Source organism: Cydia pomonella, chromosome 4, assembly GCF_033807575.1.
Source record: "Cydia pomonella isolate Wapato2018A chromosome 4, ilCydPomo1, whole genome shotgun sequence".
Classification (NCBI taxonomy): Eukaryota; Metazoa; Arthropoda; class Insecta; order Lepidoptera; family Tortricidae; genus Cydia; species Cydia pomonella.
In genome coordinates, this window is record NC_084706.1 from 10,414,013 (window position 1) to 10,436,389 (window position 22,377).

The 22,377-nt window shown below is 33.1% G+C and overlaps 1 protein-coding gene and 1 long non-coding RNA gene across 2 annotated transcripts in view; both read right to left on the reverse strand.

The window, feature by feature from the left end:
• Positions 1-4,585: 4,585 nt before the first annotated feature.
• On the reverse strand, positions 4,586-7,260 carry LOC133517059 (uncharacterized). The gene is made up of 4 exons (XR_009799319.1): positions 7,150-7,260; positions 6,741-6,821; positions 5,221-6,375; positions 4,586-4,782 (listed from the first exon to the last, which is right to left on the reverse strand). It is a non-coding gene; the product is annotated as an uncharacterized LOC133517059 (long non-coding RNA).
• Positions 7,261-20,620: 13,360 nt separating this feature from the next.
• Positions 20,621-22,377, reverse strand: part of LOC133517410 (uncharacterized) — a 29,460-nt gene continuing 27,703 nt past the window's right edge. The window contains exon 7 of the mRNA XM_061850725.1: positions 20,621-21,283. Within this exon, the coding sequence (XP_061706709.1) occupies positions 21,181-21,283 (103 nt within the window). The 3' untranslated portion in view covers positions 20,621-21,180. The remainder of the gene's footprint in view (positions 21,284-22,377) is intronic.

A 22,377-nucleotide genomic window follows, 5' to 3' on the forward strand; every position in this document is an offset into this window, starting at 1 on the left:
TAAGCTAATTTGTACATAGGAAAATATTTGATAGAATGTAAGCATTTAAACCCTAAAATTATCTAACTCTGAATTTCACTGAGAAATCAAGGTGTTTTAAAGAGATAAAAGAAGAATATTCCAGTTGATTTATATAGAATATTATATGTAAAGTCAGACAGTTATTTAAGAAAGTGATCTCCTACTCTTACTAATAAGAGATAAACAAGAAAAGTTTCAAATGATAAAAATTATAGGAAATTGAGAGATTCTAAGCTAAGTGATGCTGTATAAAATTAGGACACATGTTTTAAGAGATAATTCTAGCTATAATTAATAAAGGAAATAATAGGACATACAGGAAAACAAGTAAACAATAAATTAGGTTATTATTTGTTCATGTAAAATTCAAATGTTAAAAATTATGGAAAATTGGGGTTTTTGAAGTTAAATGAAGCTGTAGAAAATTAGGATATATGGTTAAAAGATAATTTCAGTCATAATTAATAGTGGAAATAACAGGAAATTCGAGAAAACATGATAAAAATTATTCTAGGTTATTTTCTTCATAACATCAAAAATACGCAATTTCAAAGAAGGAAGTTTATTAAAAATTGTTAGTAAATAATAAATATATCTGATTTAGTATTAAATTTCATTAAAAATCAAGTATTTTACTTAAAAATTAGAAAAAACAAATCCCATAGGAAAAATTCCGAATAAATGAGTTATTTAAAAATGAATCTTAAGTTCATACACAGTAAGTTCAAATTCGCTTGCACTCTGGAGCCAAAATGTCGTCGATGAAAAGTTAGAAGAGTACAGAAGATACTTTGGGCGACAAACGCAACGAAGAGAGCGATCGAGACGATCAGGACGAAATGAACGTTGTAATACCAAAATTTAGAGGGTATAAATAGGAAGAGCCAAGCTAGTGGCATTCATTCAGTCTCCAGCAGCGGGAAAGAGAAGACCTCCAATAGAAGAAGGAAAACCAGCGGAGCCGAAGACGGAAGATCTACACAGGACTGGAGCAGCCAGCGGAGCCCTACGGAGGACCGGAGCAGCCAACGGAGCCCTACGGAGGACTGGAGCAGCCAGCGGAGCCCTACGGAGGAGCGGAGCCCGAAAGGCAGTCTCCGAAGACAGACGCCCTACGGAGGACCGAAGCAGTCAGCAGAGCTCCGTGTGCTGTCGGCAGAGCACCCGGCTGAACTTCACAGGTTGTAGTCCTCGAGAGTCCGGTGAGTGATTATGTTTTCACTTAGACTGAGTATATTAATATTTCAACCTTCGAGAGTAACTTAGAATTTTAGAGGCAAATCTAAATAATTTACAGTTATTAAGTTTCATTCAATGTTTAGAATGAATTGTTTGAGAGTGGTCTTGAATAATGTAGGAAATTATATAGAGAAGGATAATATGTTGGCTATGCGAATTATTTGTAGCTCTATTCTTAGGGAGACATTTATTTAAATTAATGTGTGTGCTTATATTCTGCTAATCTGAATATTTGTTGATGAATTTACAAATAATGAAGTATCTCTAAGCTTTGCCATAGCAAAATTATATGTTATATTGGAAACAACTGAAAAATATATCTAGATAATATATGATCTCACTTTGGATAAAATATATCTAAGAGAATGAACATGGTTGGAAAAGGGCCTTGCCAAATTGAATAAGGTATCTGGAATGAAAAACTATTCTAAGATTCAATTCAGAATTCAAACTTATAGTGTACATCAGGTCAGCAAAGCATTCCTGAAAGTTTATGGATGTAATAAAACCTCATCTATACTCTTGAGTACTATGCTATATCAAGTGAATCTGGAGTTTGAATTGAATCAGGGTTTATCTATTATGTATTTATATTTTGACTTTTCCCTAATTTGTTTGTTTAGAGAGGTCTATGTAATGAGGATAGTAGTTTTGAAATGGCAAGTGAATTTAAACGGTTATTAATAAGATTCATAAGGTTATAACATAGAATTGTTTGAGGAAACTACCGGATCCAATGTGTTTTCAGGGCGTAGACTCAAAGCATTACTCCTATCATCTACTGAAGCACTCTACAAAAAAACTGTAGAATTATATTAATTATTTTTAGATAGTATGCATTAATGTTAGATAACTATCTTCAACTAGAGTCATAGTACTAGAAATCTCTCTCGTTGTGTCGCGTTGTTAGGCATCTGATAGGTTTCTTGTGGTTTTCTTCCTATCAGTATGTAAGTTTCGAAGCCACAGTAAACTCCTTCACTTAGTTAGTCGACAGACAGGTAATGTTAGGGACTAAAACCAATCAAACTTAATAAAATAATACTCTTCTACTCTTAAATATGACTAAAATAAGTATAAAATCATCTTTTGGTAAATAAATGCTTTAAAAACCTATTCTGTTGTTTGCTTTAGCGACTATCCCTACTTTCCTAAAGAACTTGGTGTTATTAATGGACACAACTTAGGGATCCTAACGATACCACTACGATCTACTTCTGGCCATAGTTATAAGTAAGACTGCAAAGCAAGGAACTAACGACTCATTGAGAGTAGGTATAAGATGGTAAGTTTTAGGTTATCTTTACTTTAATAAATATTATTGGTGTTTTGTACTCTTATATTAGGTTTACTATCAGAAATTAGTTAAAGGGGTAAGTTGAAGGGGTGGGTTTTCTACAGTTTGGTTTGCGTGACCAGGATTTAACTTTTATTCAAGTTAAAGTTAGATTTTATATCGAGTCAGAAGTTCCAAGCTTTGTGGTCAGTTTGTTGTTTTGTGAAAGTTGGAGGAAAGTGGGAACGGTTGCTGAAGCGAATGGGAAAGGGGGATAATTGATATCTACTACATATTTCCTTACTGATATTTTGAAACATAAGTTACACAATCTTGGTTTTTCACTTTACACTACACAACATCATATCCACATTTCAAATCACTGCATTCCTTTGTTTTGTTATTTTATACGCGCGATTTGAACTTAATAACATGGTTGAATAGTTTATTTATTACAAAAAGTTCCTGAAAACTTAGTTTTATCGCAAGCCGGGCATTTTGACAACTACGTCAAGGTTACTCTCTTGTTTGAAAGTTCGGTTGACATTGACATATATATTATTTTGTAAAGACGGGCCTTAGGAACATTACGAATTGGGCCAATACATTGGGTGTCAAGATTGCATTTAGTAACACCCCTGTGTTCCGTTGTATGGCGAATTGCACAGTGGAAAGATATCACGTGATGCCTTTTTCAATTTCTTTTAAATGCTTAATTGTCTTGAAATTATATAACAATTATTACGGGAAAATCGAATACACTCGCGAGTTTTCATATGATCGGAATCATCGGTAAATCATTTCAGATTTCATTAATTTCTAGTTTAAGATCGATTTTAATCGATCATTTTGTTTCATTATGATGGTTGATTGACTTTGCTTGGTGCTCTTTAGGCTGATTTATTGCCTCACTTTATAATAGTCCTTTTCTAAATGCTGATATTTAGTTAAAATCATGCTTCTTTGGTTACGAAGAGTTTTGTTTGTAATTTAAAAGAGAGATGTATTTATCTAGCACATCGGCAAAATCTATTATAACGACATTTATATCAATAGAAATAGTAGCATGGCTTGTTTAGCTGCAGCAATAATGGTAACATTTATTTGTCACTTCGATGTCGCTTTAAAGAAAGAGAGGACCTAAGGTCTCCCTTAAGCTATTTGCCAAGACTTATATACTGGGACAAGAGTGTGGTCTACTTTAGCGTGTGTCTTTGACCATCTGACACGTAGTTTACAAGTGATTAGATAGGTCGGAATTATATGCATGGGCTTATCTTCATTTTTAAATCATTGACTGTAAAGTTTCAAATATTTCTTGCAAGTTTTGGAAATATTAACTTTCTGTTAATCTTAAATAATTAAAAAAGAAATTATTACTCTGTCTTTAAAGCGTTATTCATTTATTTAAGTACAAACTTTGTATACGTCTTATTAAAGGAACCCACTGATTACCAGTTCGACTAATGATTGCATTTTCTTTAGAAGCGGGAATTTTGAAAAGATGTCATTACTTTCGCAATTCGTTTTGTAATTTTAACTCTAGTATTTTTCGGGATTATTTTGCGAGATTTGACATTATTAAGTTATGAATTGTAAGGATATGACATCAGTCAGCGTGCTCTTCCTGTTTGAAGGATATTATAGCATGGTAGAAATGCCGACAATTTGCTTTAAATTATATTATACCTAAACTTTATATTAGAATCATTCTATTGATAGGGCCATCGCGTGGAAACCTGTTTAGTAATTTTTGGGTTTATCATCAACTTACACTTGGGCAGATGGGGAAGTCTTTGGAGACTTTGTTTCATAATGGGTACCTAATGGTAAATCTGTAAGCTAGGCTCGAGTCTTATGTTTTAAGGGCAGTTAGTAATAAATTGTTAGTAATAAGTTGTAGATATCTAATTTGCTATGTTACTATTTATGGATCAGTTATTTAGAAAACTAGTTATCTAGTCTAAATATTGAAAAAAAATAGCATTTAGTTTGTTTGCGGTTAATCTATTTGTAAGGGTACTAGGTCAAGGCTAGCACACACTGGGGTTGAAATAAAGTGGAATATTTCCTTTATTAATGACCAAGTAACACATTTCTGTCACATGTATATTACACATGGAGTCAAATGCATAGCATAATTAGTGAAATCTTCTTAGGCAGCTTGTAGTTTGATGATTTGTTATGGTATCGGACAGCAGACCTCAGGTTGATTAGACTAGAGAACAGGAGAGATTACAGACTTTCTGAAATCAGAAAAATAAATAAAATCAATATCTATTACTTAAGTTAATAGTTTCAGTATATCTACTGTTGTTTTTCTTGTATGATTTAACATTTGTAAGTTTAATATTTAGTTAAAGGTTAAAGTAAGGATTAGGGAATTTAAATTTGTAGATATATTACTAGAATACATTTATAGGAAGATGTAGTTAGCGATATTCACATGTTACTTGGCTGATAACACATAATTTAAGAGTAATTATGTAGGTACCGTGTAGACCAAATTAGGTTAATCACTACATAAAATGTAAGGATGTCTGTATGCATGTATTAACAACTAGATTTAATATTAGAATCGAAATAACAATAACACTGATAGGGTATTCAGACATACAAACATACTTAATTCTCTATCTGTTAAATTTAAATTCATTTTTGTTTAAAAAAAATATGAAAGATACCTTTTTGTTTGACAACATAATACATGATGTTGGTCTCAGGACACTTCTAGGATGCAGGGTGTCTGCACGAACTCGCGCCATGCCATGCTATCTTCTGTGATCTTATGGGCTTGTTTCATTTCAGTTTTACCTTTCGTAGTTTACTCAAGTTGAATCATCTTGACAAGTGTGTAGGACGCTCGGAGTTATGGCTTTCATTTGGCATATTGGGATCATAAATAGTATTTGTGTTGCTAATTTCTCTTCTAGAAATACTGTAATCTATTTATCTTCATTTCCGTCGCGGCGACTACTCCGTCTTGTCACAGATTCTAGGTCAAAAGGTGTTTGTCTGCATCAATAGGATTTCATTTCAAAAGGATTTTGTTCAGGAAACGTGTAGAACCAATCGCAGGGACATGTTGTCAGGAATCTGTAGTCATTTACTAAGTTTTTCAGTCAAATGAAGTGCAGACATTACAAGCTGCTAGTAGAAGGAAAGCCTGATGAAACATGTAAGTAAATTTGTTTTTCAAACAGGGTTTTGAAGGGGCAAGCGTGGCCATCATCTTCTGCGTCTTACTGTCAGTGTCACAATTTGCTTCATAATTGCAGGTTAATACATACTCTATGTATTTAAAGCTTAAAAACAGAGTCTAGAATCCCATAACAACGTGTAAGCGAAGACTTGAAGTACTAGGATCTTCAATCTCTATGTTTTTTTAGTCACAAGATAGTGCAGGTTTTACAATAGAGTCGAAATAGTAAAGCATAATAAGTTATGTGACTACATATACAACTTTCAAACAGGTTTGATGGAACAAGGGCAGCCTATACCTTCTTAGTCTTCTGTAGGTGTTTTTATTCACAATGGATTGGTGCATTTTTTCCAGCCCGTAATCTTGTTACTCTGCATCAGCGATTTTGTAGTATTTTACCTCATTTGAAACTCGATTGGATACTAATGATGATTCATAAACTAAAGGTTGGCAGGCTCATTTTATTTGTTTTTCCATATAGGTCTGCACATTTGACTCTTGTATGGGCGGGAGAGATGTTGCTGGCTCGAAATAATTAGTGTGGCGGTGATAGCTTGCTGTTCATGTTCAGGTTAAATATTTCAGGATGCAGAGTTGAGCTGCAACGAGGTATTTGAAGCTGGTAACTTTTGCTGTTCTGAAATTATACAGTGAAACAAATTATTAACATATAGTAGTTAATTCATAATCAAAGAGTAGAGTACAAATTAAGCTTAGAGTAAGAATTGTCTAATATAGTTAAGCTAGCTACCCAGGAACAGAGATTACATAGTAAATAGGCATTAGAGTTAATTTTTGTCATACTATATATGCAATTGGACTTGTGTGTTTGGTTTGATACATTTTAGAACTAAAATCTGACATGAAAATGTTGTTTATTATTGTTACATGTTATTTAATTTCAAACAGAAACATCAGAGTTTCACAACTGACCCTTCATTATATAATATTTAACATTTTGGGATTTATTTGGTAAAAACAAGTCAAATAGTAAACATTTACCTGAATTAGTGAAGAAGACATGGGAAGTAGTTAGACCAGGTGTAGAGTTTCTTTGAGTCAGGCTAAGTACACTCCGATAGGCTGAAAATTTATGAGACATTTTTTTTGTTAAGGAATGGGTTTCAATGACAAAATAGTATAGTTGGGATTAATTTATGGAAGAGTGTATTACAGGTTGTAGTATGGCAATTTGGCAAATAAATGCAAATTTAGAGTTGCTTAAGTTGATTTACTTTTACTTCGACTTGTGTTGTATGGTTATTTGATTCTTTGATAATGGCTTAGGTTAATTAAAAAACCAGATATGACAAAGAGGTTAAAATGTAAAGGGCAGTCAGTGCCTCTTTCTTTAAAAAAATAATTAAGGGATCACTTTTTAGCAAGAGGTTATTTCAAATTTTGTACTTACATGATAGTTTTCATTGATTTGACTTTGTCAATTCAAAAGGCGCGGCTTAGGCACAATTCATTCAAGTTCTCGCACTTATTGTTTCACTTTGGATGTATTGCTTTTATAACCTGAAAATCAAAACAAATTTATTAAATATTGGTTATGAAAAAATTAGTAGATGTTATTCAGAACGAAACTGTCAGAAAGACTGGATATAAAATAAAATATTATACATAGCTTGTTCATTATGGGGAATTCTTTTATGGGATTGAATAGCAAAAATACATTAATATGGTTTAGATAATGGTTTAAAACTGAAAAAAATACATACCATTTTCTGTTCCGTAATCATCTTAAACTTTTAGTATTTGTATTTTGTTTTAAGTTCACGACAAGGTCCTAGATTCTTGCGAACTTTATTTTAAATCCGGAACCTAGATCAAACACTCAGAACACTGTACATAGATTCATATTTACAATTAATCACAAGGCTTTATAAAAGCAAAACGTTATTTAAAGTCTGAAATATTATACTTACAAACTAAGTTAACACATCAAACAATTATAGCCATTTCGAACTTTGTTCTGCATGTGTGCTGGTGGACGTAATTCTCTACCGGTAAAATCACATGATGCATAATCAAAACGGGATTCAATAAACACGTCTCTTTTATTAGTTCTTAAAATGAAAGGGATACACTGAATTCAATACAATGTCAAATTGACGCTTTAATATGTACGCAATAGTGTAAGGAGCGGATCATAGATAACAACAAAATGGCGTTGAAGCGTTCGCGTTTTATTTCCTTATGTTGGTAGTGTCTTTTTGTATGAATATTTCTTAGATACGAGAAAATGACTGTGACGCATTTACACTTGTCATTAAGGGCTCTACAGATCTTGCGATTAATTGTGTGCGGTTTTAGTTAGTTGTGCTTCGAGTTTTTACGTGTGTTGTGATATATGAAGAATAAAAAGAAGAAAGATCCTGTAATGAACACAAAAGTATTTTCTTTTCTAGTAAAGATAATTATGATATAATTTATTGCGGAAGCTAAATGAAATTCGTAATAGACCGAGTGCAAATGCATTTAGAACTGAATATTGACCACTGTCATGTTTATGTATGGAAAGAGAGAGATATAGAGGGGGAAAAAGAGGAACGTATTTAAGAAATTTATTGGAAACCATAATTTAATTAGACACAAAGAATGTAGAAGAATTAACATGGAACGAAGAAAACCTTATAATGATTAGCGAGTGTTCAAGATTTCATGGAGTGAAGTAAGTGTGAAAAGCAAAGTAGACGAGAAAAGCCCTGGATGCGGACGCAGTCAAATACATTGTTCTGACCAATTACGCACCACTGCCGCCATAGACAGAAACAGACGGAGAAAGATCATAAGAGAGAAAGTGATGCAAAAGGCAGGCCAAGACTTTCAATATGTGGAAATACGACACAGGGAGGAGAGGAGTGTAATATAAGTGCGATTTTGTATTTGTTTTTATCTCTTTCACGCGAATACCGTTTTATGATTAAAATAGATAAGGATGAATTTGTGAAGTGTTTGACCCATCATTTTAAAAAGGTATATCACAAAAGTGTAGTGATAATGAATCGTTCGCGTGTGTGTTAATGTTCATGTTGTGTAAAATATTTAGTTATGTTTGCCGTGTTTGAAATTCTGTGTTTTATAAAAAAAAACAAGATTTTTACATATCGTACAGTCTGTGGAGGCCTGATTTCAACCACAGAGAATAATTTTTGTTAAGTTGGGTAGCCTTAAGCCTACCAATGAACAGAACGGACCGAGTAGCCAACATGTAAGACGCTTACGCTTAGTAGTGATCATAGCGCAACTGTCACTGTCGCACTAATATGGAAGAGTGAAAGAGAGACACAAAGCGTTTGGTAATCGAAGCGATTTAGCAATTGTCATCTTGGCTGTTTTATACTCTATGTTTATCTTGAAGGTCAAAATTGACAAAATGTAAAGAAAAAATAAATTATAACCTACAAAATTGTTGGATAAGAAATGTGACGATAATTTGTTTTTATTTATTATACGCAAAGTTAAAGAAAGCAAAATTAAGAAACGTTCCATCATCAAGAGAAGAGAAAAGACTGAATAAATATCTCTCTGAGTTCTGTAAAGAATCTAAATTCCCATGATCCATGACAAAACAACGTTATTGAAATAAAATTGATTGTGTAATCAATTCATCACTTCAATTCAAAAGTAGATATATGGAATCATCATACACGACAAGATGCCTCAAAGCATTTCACCAGCTTAGAAACAGGAGATAAGATAATAATACGATACGAGTGACCCAACATGTGATTGAGAATTTTGAAGATACATGATTTCTACATCTACTGCCATGCGAAAGCCTACATCAGGGATCGTTACACTGTATATTCATGCATTGTTTCTCACATCAATTCTTGCGACTATGGCCGGATCGTCGAACCAGTTCGTGGAGAAATCTATCTTCGAGATTTACCGGATCATGGTGATATAAGTGACTTATTAGTGGAAATTAGCCTAGAATCAAGGAGCAGTTTAAACTAGAGAAAGGGAAGGAAATTCTACAGTTAAGAGTGTACATCATCTTTAAGAGGAACTTCATCAATATCATACATAACATAACATTTCCGTTCTATCTGTAATGAATATAAAATGATATGAAAGGAGAATCTAGCAATTTCAGCAGGTAGAGAATGGAGAAATAAGAAAAAAAAAAAGGGGAGTGTTACCTAAACTAAGAAAATTATTTATTGGAAGGATAATTACATATTGATGAGTATGATAGTAGAATGACAAACATTGATCAGTACTACTTCTGAATCACCTCTTCTAAGAAATGCCACAGTGATTGAACTAGCGTTCATTGGATCAACGGCTCGAAAGGAAGCAGAGTTAACTTGGAGAGAAGAGAAGAAGCTTCTGAATTGACAAATCTGAAGACAGTAATACTATTTCAGCAAGTTAATAAAGGGAACAGTTATGTTTTAAGTTTAAGTGCAGAAGTGTCAATATAATGTTTATTTAATTTTTTTTAATACATTTATAAGTTAGTTTGTAAGAATAGATTTTAAATTATTTTCCCTCTTAAATTGATAGATAGTGTTGATAGTGTTTTAATAGTAAGGTCATTGTGTTAGAGTAAATAAATTCAAAATAATTTATTAATGAAGATTTTATTCTGACTTATCATTAGTTTTCCTCCACAAAAAAAAAAAAAAAAAAAATATGGTTGCCTTTGGTATAGGTCACTTTTATATTCCATCATGCATTTCTGTCTAGAGTCTGTCTGGTCTGGTGGGTAGTGACCCTACCTATTTTGAAGTCATTGAATCTGGGTTCGAATCCTGGTAAGTGTATTTAATTGTGTAAAGAACATGATATCTGTCTTAGAATCATGGGTGTTTTCTAAGCAACAAAGTGCATATGTATTTATCTATGTAAGTATATATTAGCTCAGTATCCATGGTATCTGTATAATTCGGTATGGGACTAGGCCAGGTTGAGTAAGTTTATGCCCAAAATATTTATTTATTTAATTATTATATAATTATAACGAGCCCATTGTGTCCCACTGCTGGGCAAAGGCCTCCCCCCTCTTCTTCCACTCATCTCGGTTTTGAGCTACGACCGACCATATTTATTTAATATTTAAAGAAATTAAACGACGTTAAGTCTTGACGGGATGCCTTTGATAATAAGGGCAGCGCTAATATTAAAACGGATCACTTATTTCGCAGCTACTGATATATCATATTTGGTTAAGTGGATCAAAGAATTGATTTTGAAGCAGAAGAAAGTGGGTTCGAAACCTACCTGTGTCATTTGAGATGTTACTTAGTTCTCCCGTTACTTATTTAGTTTTTGTTTTTCTCTATATTTTATTTATTATGTTTTTTGTAAAGGCTATTGTAAATAAATAATTTTTATTTTAGGAATTTAAGCCTACTTTAGCTCGCTTCTTTGTACATACCTTGAGCCTATATTTATCATATCCTAAGTACAACACTTCTTTGTATGGAATATAGTATATAGTTCAATTTAAAAATATGAATAGAAAAGAGGTTAATTTATACCAATTGTTTCATTCAATAATAATTGTTCTACGAGATAAACCCTCTAAATAACGTCACAAATAAGATAACACGTCCGTAGTTCGTAAATTTGTATTTTTAGTGAAAGAATTAATAAAGTTTAACTGTCTGCAGTTGATAAACAAATTTCTACATATGGTATTGTATGCCGGCAATAAAATTTCAACTGCAAAATTAAGTTTGTTTCTCCTAAAACATTCATAAAATTTAATAGAATAAGTATCAAGAATCGGATTTTTCATGCTAATATTGTACGGAACCCTTAGTGCACTAGACTGATATACACTAATGATTATTTGGTAAAGTTTCTTGAGAACAGTTTAAATTGTGAAAGAAAATATTAAATCAAATGTGATTAATAAAGGTCTTCGATCGAAAATGTAAGCCACAGATGTGTTGTTCAGTTTTAGGGGATTAATGTTGTATTTATTATGAGTTACCAGGGAATGTTTAAAATCGTCTGATTACGACAACCGAGGATCTCCTAGCTGAAGGTAACTTTCAAGATAGCCACATCATTAGCAAGCAGAATAAACTTCGTGGATCAACACAAGTTGACGGGGGGCTGCTGAACGAGCGCAACGGACATTTCTGTCACCAGAACAAGGAACGTGAGTCATTTTAATTCATAATAATTTTAATTACATATCTATTTAGAAGACCATTAGAGTATTTATAATGAATATAATGTCTTTAATAATTTACAAAATTTTAAGTTACAATTTAACGCTAGATGTCACTGTACCCTCTCGAAACTAGATAACGATGTTCTCCTTAAGATTTTACTTAGTGCTAAAATATTTTAATTCTTAAAAACACCACGAGATGTCACTATGCCTCCTAGGAACTAGCTAGCGATCTGCTACTGAAGATTTTACTTAAAGAAAAAAATCTATCTTTTATTTATTAAAATCATCACGAAACTGTATTTACCACAAACTAATTAACGATATGATGAGTAGAATTATCCTTAAGGTAAAAAAAAAAAAAAAAAAAATGCTTAGTTCCAGTATTTTTTCTATTCAACAATAGATGGTGCTGCAGACAACACAAAACAATTTTAAGATATTATGTATTTTGTGTAGTATTAAGATTATTATTGTGTTACTTCGTCTAGTTGACACTGGATGGTATGAGCTTTAAACTAGATAATGGAATGTAGATAGAAGTTTTATATATTGTTAAGAGAATTTTTAATAGTTTTATGATTATTCGACAATAGATGTCACTAGTTTACTGTAAGTTAGGAAACTTAATTGAAACAAATTTTAATTTGTCTAGTTGGTAATAGACGTCGTAACTTGTAAAACGTTTGCACAAAAAAAAAAATTGATTTTAGTACTTTAAGCAATCGTATGCAAGATTTATTATACTTGTGATATGTGTTTTTCGGAGAAGAAAAATTCCTTTAGATTTCTGCCACAATGACAGTGGGTGCGGTGAACAGGCCAGGGAACTCGTGTAATCATTTTCTTTTAAAATTCCTTATTTGAGCGAGTTTTCGGGCATGGCAGCTGCATTCATGATAGGCAAGATAGTATTTTGATATAAGGTTTTGTTATATTATAATTAATGTATAGTTGGAATTTGCGCAATATCCATATTTATGGGGTACTTGGGTATAAACAGAAAAAAAAATTGTTCACAGTTTTTTTTATTATTTCCGAAAGTTAAAAGTTAATTAAATATTCATGCGTTTAGGAAATTTAATTTATTTTGACCATGTTTATAACGATTTTGTGTTTTTAAACGAAATAGTGAGATAAGCAATGACAGAGTAGGCAAATGTTAGGGAAATATACTAACTTGACAGTGTAGGTAGGCAGACTGATGACTTATGCTTCTTTACGATACATATGGTGTTACTTTACCGCACTAGTGCGAAAATTAGCATATTACGTTATTGTGTCAAATATTTAAGGGGCCATATGTACTGTAAAACGTAGTACGATACACGTGCGAGTGGGTGAACCGTGATTCGTGTTGATTAGAGCACTTTCTTCGGTCGTGTTTTGATTTATCGCCGTTCGTTTCGAGTTTCCTATTTTTCGCGCTTGTATCGTAATATACTATTATAGTAATGACTGAATGATTTCTGTGTAGGAGAGTTTTTTTTGTTTAATGATACAAAATCTGGAATATGGTCATCAAAGTTATGGATATTTCGAATGATTGAGCTTAGGGACGGGAAGGAAGGGGTCGTAAAGGGACATCAACGATCATTGTCAAGGAAAAGTTGGTGCTAGGATAGAAGATACCAGTTTTAGGAGTATTTCTTTGACAATGAGACACTCAACACGCGGTGATGATTAAAAATCCACACATCCTGTATTCGGATGTGGGAGAATCAATGAAGAATATTTTGATCTTTCAAGTATTTAGTAATTGATTTGCCTACATTTGAGTGGGGACATTACGCCATAAAAGGTGATACTAGTTGATTTGATGAGAATTGCGGACTGGTTGTTGGTTCATGGGAATATTATTGTGGGAGGTTATATATCATAAAAGGAATGATCATTTTTGGAGAAGACTACCTTGTCTCATCGTTAGTCCGGACAATGTGGATGCGATATTTGTATGTCAAAAAAAAATTGGCTTAAGGATATCAAACGAGTGGGCAGAGTAAGTTTCTATTAGAGATTACGAGAATTCACACTTTCGTACTTCATCTGAGAGTGGACATTCTGGCTTCCTTATAATCTTGCCTCATGAAACTAATTAAACCTTAAAGACTGGGATTCCTCTTCATAATTAGCTGGTTATTACTGAGTAATGGTCATTTTACATATCACACTTATAATTTTACTCTTTTTGATGCTGCTGTCAACTTTTTGATTGATGGTTATTCAGATAGGGTGAAATCACACTTGGTGGGTGAAATATCGATAATTTTCTCATTTTGGGGTGCGAGATGTTTTCTGTTTGAAGAACTAATGTCCTTCGCGCGTCAAACATCACGAAGGGCAGACTGTAACGAGACAGATGTCCTCAGCCATCGTTAATTAGAGACATAGGGACATATAATTGTATATAGGAATACTTTTGTTAATACTGAGCTGGATAGGAAATCAAATATCACAAAGGGTTCATTGACATTATTAATTAAACAATTTAATGTTTGAATCTATGCGGGATAGTATTAAATAGGCTGGGATTGCAGAGAATTTCATAGGAAGACTAGTCTCTTCACATAAGGTTGAAACATAATCATGTAAAACGAAGTTATGTATGTAACTTTTGCATAGATGATTTCTGAACAATTGGAAACTTAATTATGTTAATTACTATAAAACTAGAGAATCATATTATGTATTTACCCTGAAAATTGTGTTAAGTATGAAACTGAAACTCCAAATAAATAATATTATAAGCTAATTTGTACATAGGAAAATATTTGATAGAATGTAAGCATTTAAACCCTAAAATTATCTAACTCTGAATTTCACTGAGAAATCAAGGTGTTTTAAAGAGATAAAAGAAGAATATTCCAGTTGATTTATATAGAATATTATATGTAAAGTCAGACAGTTATTTAAGAAAGTGATCTCCTACTCTTACTAATAAGAGATAAACAAGAAAAGTTTCAAATGATAAAAATTATAGGAAATTGAGAGATTCTAAGCTAAGTGATGCTGTATAAAATTAGGACACATGTTTTAAGAGATAATTCTAGCTATAATTAATAAAGGAAATAATAGGACATACAGGAAAACAAGTAAACAATAAATTAGGTTATTATTTGTTCATGTAAAATTCAAATGTTAAAAATTATGGAAAATTGGGGTTTTTGAAGTTAAATGAAGCTGTAGAAAATTAGGATATATGGTTAAAAGATAATTTCAGTCATAATTAATAGTGGAAATAACAGGAAATTCGAGAAAACATGATAAAAATTATTCTAGGTTATTTTCTTCATAACATCAAAAATACGCAATTTCAAAGAAGGAAGTTTATTAAAAATTGTTAGTAAATAATAAATATATCTGATTTAGTATTAAATTTCATTAAAAATCAAGTATTTTACTTAAAAATTAGAAAAAACAAATCCCATAGGAAAAATTCCGAATAAATGAGTTATTTAAAAATGAATCTTAAGTTCATACACAGTAAGTTCAAATTCGCTTGCACTCTGGAGCCAAAATGTCGTCGATGAAAAGTTAGAAGAGTACAGAAGATACTTTGGGCGACAAACGCAACGAAGAGAGCGATCGAGACGATCAGGACGAAATGAACGTTGTAATACCAAAATTTAGAGGGTATAAATAGGAAGAGCCAAGCTAGTGGCATTCATTCAGTCTCCAGCAGCGGGAAAGAGAAGACCTCCAATAGAAGAAGGAAAACCAGCGGAGCCGAAGACGGAAGATCTACACAGGACTGGAGCAGCCAGCGGAGCCCTACGGAGGACCGGAGCAGCCAACGGAGCCCTACGGAGGACTGGAGCAGCCAGCGGAGCCCTACGGAGGAGCGGAGCCCGAAAGGCAGTCTCCGAAGACAGACGCCCTACGGAGGACCGAAGCAGTCAGCAGAGCTCCGTGTGCTGTCGGCAGAGCACCCGGCTGAACTTCACAGGTTGTAGTCCTCGAGAGTCCGGTGAGTGATTATGTTTTCACTTAGACTGAGTATATTAATATTTCAACCTTCGAGAGTAACTTAGAATTTTAGAGGCAAATCTAAATAATTTACAGTTATTAAGTTTCATTCAATGTTTAGAATGAATTGTTTGAGAGTGGTCTTGAATAATGTAGGAAATTATATAGAGAAGGATAATATGTTGGCTATGCGAATTATTTGTAGCTCTATTCTTAGGGAGACATTTATTTAAATTAATGTGTGTGCTTATATTCTGCTAATCTGAATATTTGTTGATGAATTTACAAATAATGAAGTATCTCTAAGCTTTGCCATAGCAAAATTATATGTTATATTGGAAACAACTGAAAAATATATCTAGATAATATATGATCTCACTTTGGATAAAATATATCTAAGAGAATGAACATGGTTGGAAAAGGGCCTTGCCAAATTGAATAAGGTATCTGGAATGAAAAACTATTCTAAGATTCAATTCAGAATTCAAACTTATAGTGTACATCAGGTCAGCAAAGCATTCCTGAAAGTTTATGGATGTAATAAAACCTCATCTATACTCTTGAGTACTATGCTATATCAAGTGAATCTGGAGTTTGAATTGAATCAGGGTTTATCTATTATGTATTTATATTTTGACTTTTCCCTAATTTGTTTGTTTAGAGAGGTCTATGTAATGAGGATAGTAGTTTTGAAATGGCAAGTGAATTTAAACGGTTATTAATAAGATTCATAAGGTTATAACATAGAATTGTTTGAGGAAACTACCGGATCCAATGTGTTTTCAGGGCGTAGACTCAAAGCATTACTCCTATCATCTACTGAAGCACTCTACAAAAAAACTGTAGAATTATATTAATTATTTTTAGATAGTATGCATTAATGTTAGATAACTATCTTCAACTAGAGTCATAGTACTAGAAATCTCTCTCGTTGTGTCGCGTTGTTAGGCATCTGATAGGTTTCTTGTGGTTTTCTTCCTATCAGTATGTAAGTTTCGAAGCCACAGTAAACTCCTTCACTTAGTTAGTCGACAGACAGGTAATGTTAGGGACTAAAACCAATCAAACTTAATAAAATAATACTCTTCTACTCTTAAATATGACTAAAATAAGTATAAAATCATCTTTTGGTAAATAAATGCTTTAAAAACCTATTCTGTTGTTTGCTTTAGCGACTATCCCTACTTTCCTAAAGAACTTGGTGTTATTAATGGACACAACTTAGGGATCCTAACGATACCACTACGATCTACTTCTGGCCATAGTTATAAGTAAGACTGCAAAGCAAGGAACTAACGACTCATTGAGAGTAGGTATAAGATGGTAAGTTTTAGGTTATCTTTACTTTAATAAATATTATTGGTGTTTTGTACTCTTATATTAGGTTTACTATCAGAAATTAGTTAAAGGGGTAAGTTGAAGGGGTGGGTTTTCTACAGGATGCAACAATAGGGAATTAAGAACTAGTATTTAGTAGGAACTGGTTTATTGATTACGTGTATACGCCATTAACGTGTTTTGATAAAAAATATGTATCTTCCGTCGCTATAGGTATACTAATTTAAATAGTGATAAAACATCCATGACCCAAGACAAATATTTGTGCTCATTACACAAAATAAATGCCCATACCATACATACAGCAGCAGTTATCCTCAAAAAAGCTATTTTCTTCCAATAGGGTTGTTTCCAATTTTTTGAAACGCTTTTATTACGTTCTATATTAACTAAAAGTTGCCCTAAAATTCAACTTTTATACTAAAAACGGCTTTAAATATGTTAAATTAACAAAATATATTTTGACAGATGCTTTCCCGCCCAAAACGCTCTTTGAAAATTGTGTGACGTCACAGTTTACGGTTTGACACATAACTTCATACACACGTAGAAGATACGAACTGTCAACTGACATTTGTCATTTGTTGTTTATCGCCTAACTGTCAACAGTGTCACTCCGAGAGTTGTGACGTCATCAGAATCTTCAATGACGTTTCGAGTTTGGTCACGGGACGTGTGCCAAAAGATATTTTAAATTCAATATTTACAAAAATATGGTCATTACAAGTCACCTAAAAGTAGTTTAACATGTTCTTATAATCCAAAAGAATTTATTGGGATACAATTCTGCCCTAAGATTTGTAGATGGAAACAACCCTATTCGCTAACATCTGCGTAACTTGCTTTCTATACATCTCGCTCGCACTAACATGCGAGCTGGAGCGCGATGAATAGCAAGTAATTTACGCATACGCTAGCGAAAATGTCAGTGTCAAACTGGTGTTAACCGTACTGGTGATCTTTCGTAACACATATTGCCATTCCCATTCTAATGTTAATAAGTAGTCTCGTCTCGAGATCATTTCATAGTAAAATGTTACCCGCTATGCACTGACTTGTAATGTATTTTATTCATTGTTACCATTTTAATCATCATTTCCTTCCTAATAATTTTGTCTAAATTATTCCTTATTGATATTTTTATCGAAATTAAAATTTGGTAAATGCTAGTCGGTGTTTAAAGATTTTTTTATTTATTTATAAAAGATAACCTTTTCATTTCATTAGGCAACCAACCTTTTGCCAACCTACTTATTTATTTATGTTCAGGAACATATTTTCTTTCATAAAATATAAGTTTCAACCGTCAGACAGATCGGTGAAGGTCGACCATATATCAAAGAGCATATAATCACTACGTTTTAAGAGACGGGACTTCCATACTAGCGAGTGGAAGCCCTTTGTTTCGCAAATCATTACCAAAATGTACAAATCATTACAAAGAACTGTCAAAGAACCATAGTACCAACATAAGCAAGTTAAATAGTGTAGTACGCTACACGCTTGCGTTTCTTATCGATATCGATAAAATGGGGAGGGTTGAAATATAGACTCGTGTCTACAAATTTTGTACTCGAAATCAAGTTAGGATCGAGTCCACATTTAAGTTGTATGTTATATAGTGGATAGTTCTATGAGTGGACTAATACGTGGTCGAGCTTAATGTGGACTCGATTTTTTTTAGAACACCTTGTTGTTCTTCACCACTAGGAAAGATCAAAGTAGCACTTTTTTTCCCTACTAGGAGGGATCACTTTTTCCCCTTTTTGCATACTTCTTAGGTTAAATTATTTAATTTAATTACCATTAATTAAATTTATTTATTTATTTGTACCATAATAATTTTGTCATAGGTGATGTGAAAAGCAGTATGTAAATTTATCGCGTGGTAGCAAAAATATTTCCACCTTAGGGTGGTATTCCACCTCTCCAATTTCTTGGTCCAATGTCATTGCGTCTCACTCTGTCATTAATCAAAATGTGAGACGCAATACACATTGGACAAAGAAATTGCATAGGTGGAATACCACCCATAGGCGTTAACACTTGAATCCCTCACTACGCTACGATTCTATTTTAGAATACCTCGTTACACTCAGATTGTAATTATAAAATCCTTCACTATTTTTTTTCTAATTTTTTTTTATTAAAAGCACTATTTTCAAAATGATCTGCAGATACATGTTTCAATAAATGTAACTTTTCTATGGGAAGATGTATCAGGTCTTCGTTCCCAACAAATTTAACCCACTGCCTGCATCTGAAAACATACAGCCTTGGTTATGTACAGTTAATATTCCAAGTGTTTGCTAATGAGATGATCAACTGATGATTTAGCGCTAATATGCATCTATAAATCAAATCAAATATGTTAAATAATGACCATTAATGCATAGATGATAGATAATTTTCCACTGAAAATCTTCGACGAATTAACTTTGTGTCATATTGCATGCAAGTTCTCAGGAAATTTCACATATTTTATTATATTACTTACACTGATATACAAAATAAACATACAATTATCGATAGTTTTAGTACATCCCTAGTTCACAACTAAAAATAATATAAAATATCAAATTTTCGATGTGTTTAAAGCCTGCTGCACCAAAATAAGGTCAAGTATCTAAAGCAATACGAACCGGTCTTTATCCAAGGGAAATTTCGCCATAAAATCTCTTTTTTCGTGATTTTCTCGAGTGGCTCGCTTGCCACATATTTCACACTTAGTAAACCGTTTTCTCGGTGGCATTGTAACAAACTCGTTCTTTACTCTGATCACGGTTCACTATTTTCGATATTTTCACTAAATAATAAAGAAATTGCACGAAATACCCGAACAAAACATTGAAGCCTTCATAACAAACAAAACAATTAGGCTGACAGTTGACTTGATGTAAACTTGACAGAATAAATAGCACTGACGTTTTATTTTTCTTCGTTGGCAAAGATTTGCGAAACAAGTTCCATACAAAACTTATTTTGTTCCTAGTTGCGTCAGCCTGCATATATAATGTATTTTAGACTATTTTACAATGGGGCAAAGTTGTTGTTTAACCGCTCGTGCTAATATTCCAAATTTTAACCACGAGCTTAGCGAGTGGTTCGAGAAGTGGAATATTGAGCGTTGCGAGGGTTTCAAGGCACGAGGGTTAAATAAACTTTTCCTCTGAGTGAAACACAAAAATTTTCACCACACCAACGCACAGAAAATACTAACTATGACATTCCAAAAAAATCGAAGCAATCAAATCCTAATAAACGAAACAATTATGTACCATTCAAAATCATCAATCAAGTTAAATCTACTAGCCAACATAAGGAAACAACTCAAAAATTGCATCTGATTGGGTACTTTATGCATGAAATGCAACTTTCTCATTAGTATTAAAACAATCAAAATGGCCTTTACCAATTAGGTGTGGTGAAAAAAATATTGTTAAAATTAAATAGTTTTATTCATAAAAAATAACAGAAAACTCTGAATATCACAAGTGCTCCTATGTTAAATAGCATTTTTTAAATATCATGTTGCGGTGTGTATCCTAAAAAATTTTTATATAAGTATAAGCAAATATAAATATTAACAACAGAAAATAAACTTTAATCGCTATTTCAATAGAACTGTATTTGCTTGCCCTATTTAAAAAGGAGCTACTTAGTAGCCAGGCTAAGGTCACATTTCATTACATCAACGCAACATCATGAAACTAGCGACGCTACTATCAATTTCCTTGATAAAGTAAGTAACGCAAATAGTAGAACGATTCAATCGCGATGGCATTGACACAACGCTAGCAACTTTACAGTGACACCGCCTGTTTTCCGTTGCTGCAACGGTTTCGCTGCTGCGTCGTAATCGTAATATAACATTTAGGTACACTGCTGGAGATGGCGAGTGAATTATTTAAATATTTCAGCGTATAAGTGGCTCCATTTTTGATATGTCTCGCTCGAGTTATACAAGTCGAGTTTAATACCAGGTATACAGAAAGGCTATCCAACGTGGGTCCCAATAAAAGCTCCACAATTTGTGCAATAGTGATCGGTATTGAGACACGAGTCCATGCAGTAAGGGAGGAACACGCAAGGCCAGCAACTGTAAGTAACAAACTTTAATTAATTAAAGCAATGCAAGTTTACAAAATATGAATAAAAAATCGGCAAAGCGCATGTCGGGCCATGGTCAGTGTAGGGTGTCACAGGTACCATAATGTCAGTACAGGCCAAACGGGGGCTATTATTATTAAGTATCATGTACATTACAAGCATAAGGTACTAAGAAAGTATCTTCGCAGCACTTTACGCGTCTTTTTACTAAAAAGACAAGATTTTTTGCAATAACTCTATAACGGCTGGGCCGATCATGTTCACTGTAGTTTTCATTGAAAGTATTTATTAAGCTTTTGTTTCACGTTTTATTTTTATATTTTTTGGACCCATGGTTCAAAAGTTAAAGGGGGTGGGGGGCACATTTAAAAAAAATACCTATACAACGATACCCCATACTATTGAATCAAAGCAAAATTAAAATTAAAAAAAAAAAATTTGGTATGGGAGGTAACTTATTTTTTTTTTTGTAGTTTTTATTTTTACCGTTCTGTCGCCGTGCATGATTAATGTATTCATGCCAATTTGCAGCTTTCTAGCACTAACGATCACAGAGCAATGACGGACAGACAGACGAACATGGCGAAACTATAAGGGTTTCTAGGTGACTAAGAAACCCTAAAAACGGGTACAATAGAGTTTGATTGGGCCAATAACTCATTAAAATATACTTATAACAACTAAAGTATTAAAGTATTACGTTTGCTCAACGAGGGTGCAACCACGGGAGTGTTATGAGTCGGCCACGCGCATTTAACTCCTCTGGAATTGCAGGCGTCCGTAAGGCTACGAAGACGGCTTATTATCAGGCGGGACGTAAGCTTGTTTGCCACCTACGTAGTATAAATAATGTAGTCGCAGCCATATCTACAGTGTATATTTTTGATACGACCACATAATCAAAGGGTAGTTAGTTTAGCCTGTAATTAACACACTATCATAGGTTTTTAAAAAATGGACGACTTTTATTTTGTCATACAAAATAATTCAGCAAGCAATGTATAACTACTTTGTTTTAACTCAAAACGTCTCATTAATGACGCGACGTCACAACTGTCACAAGTGATCATGAATCATGATGTC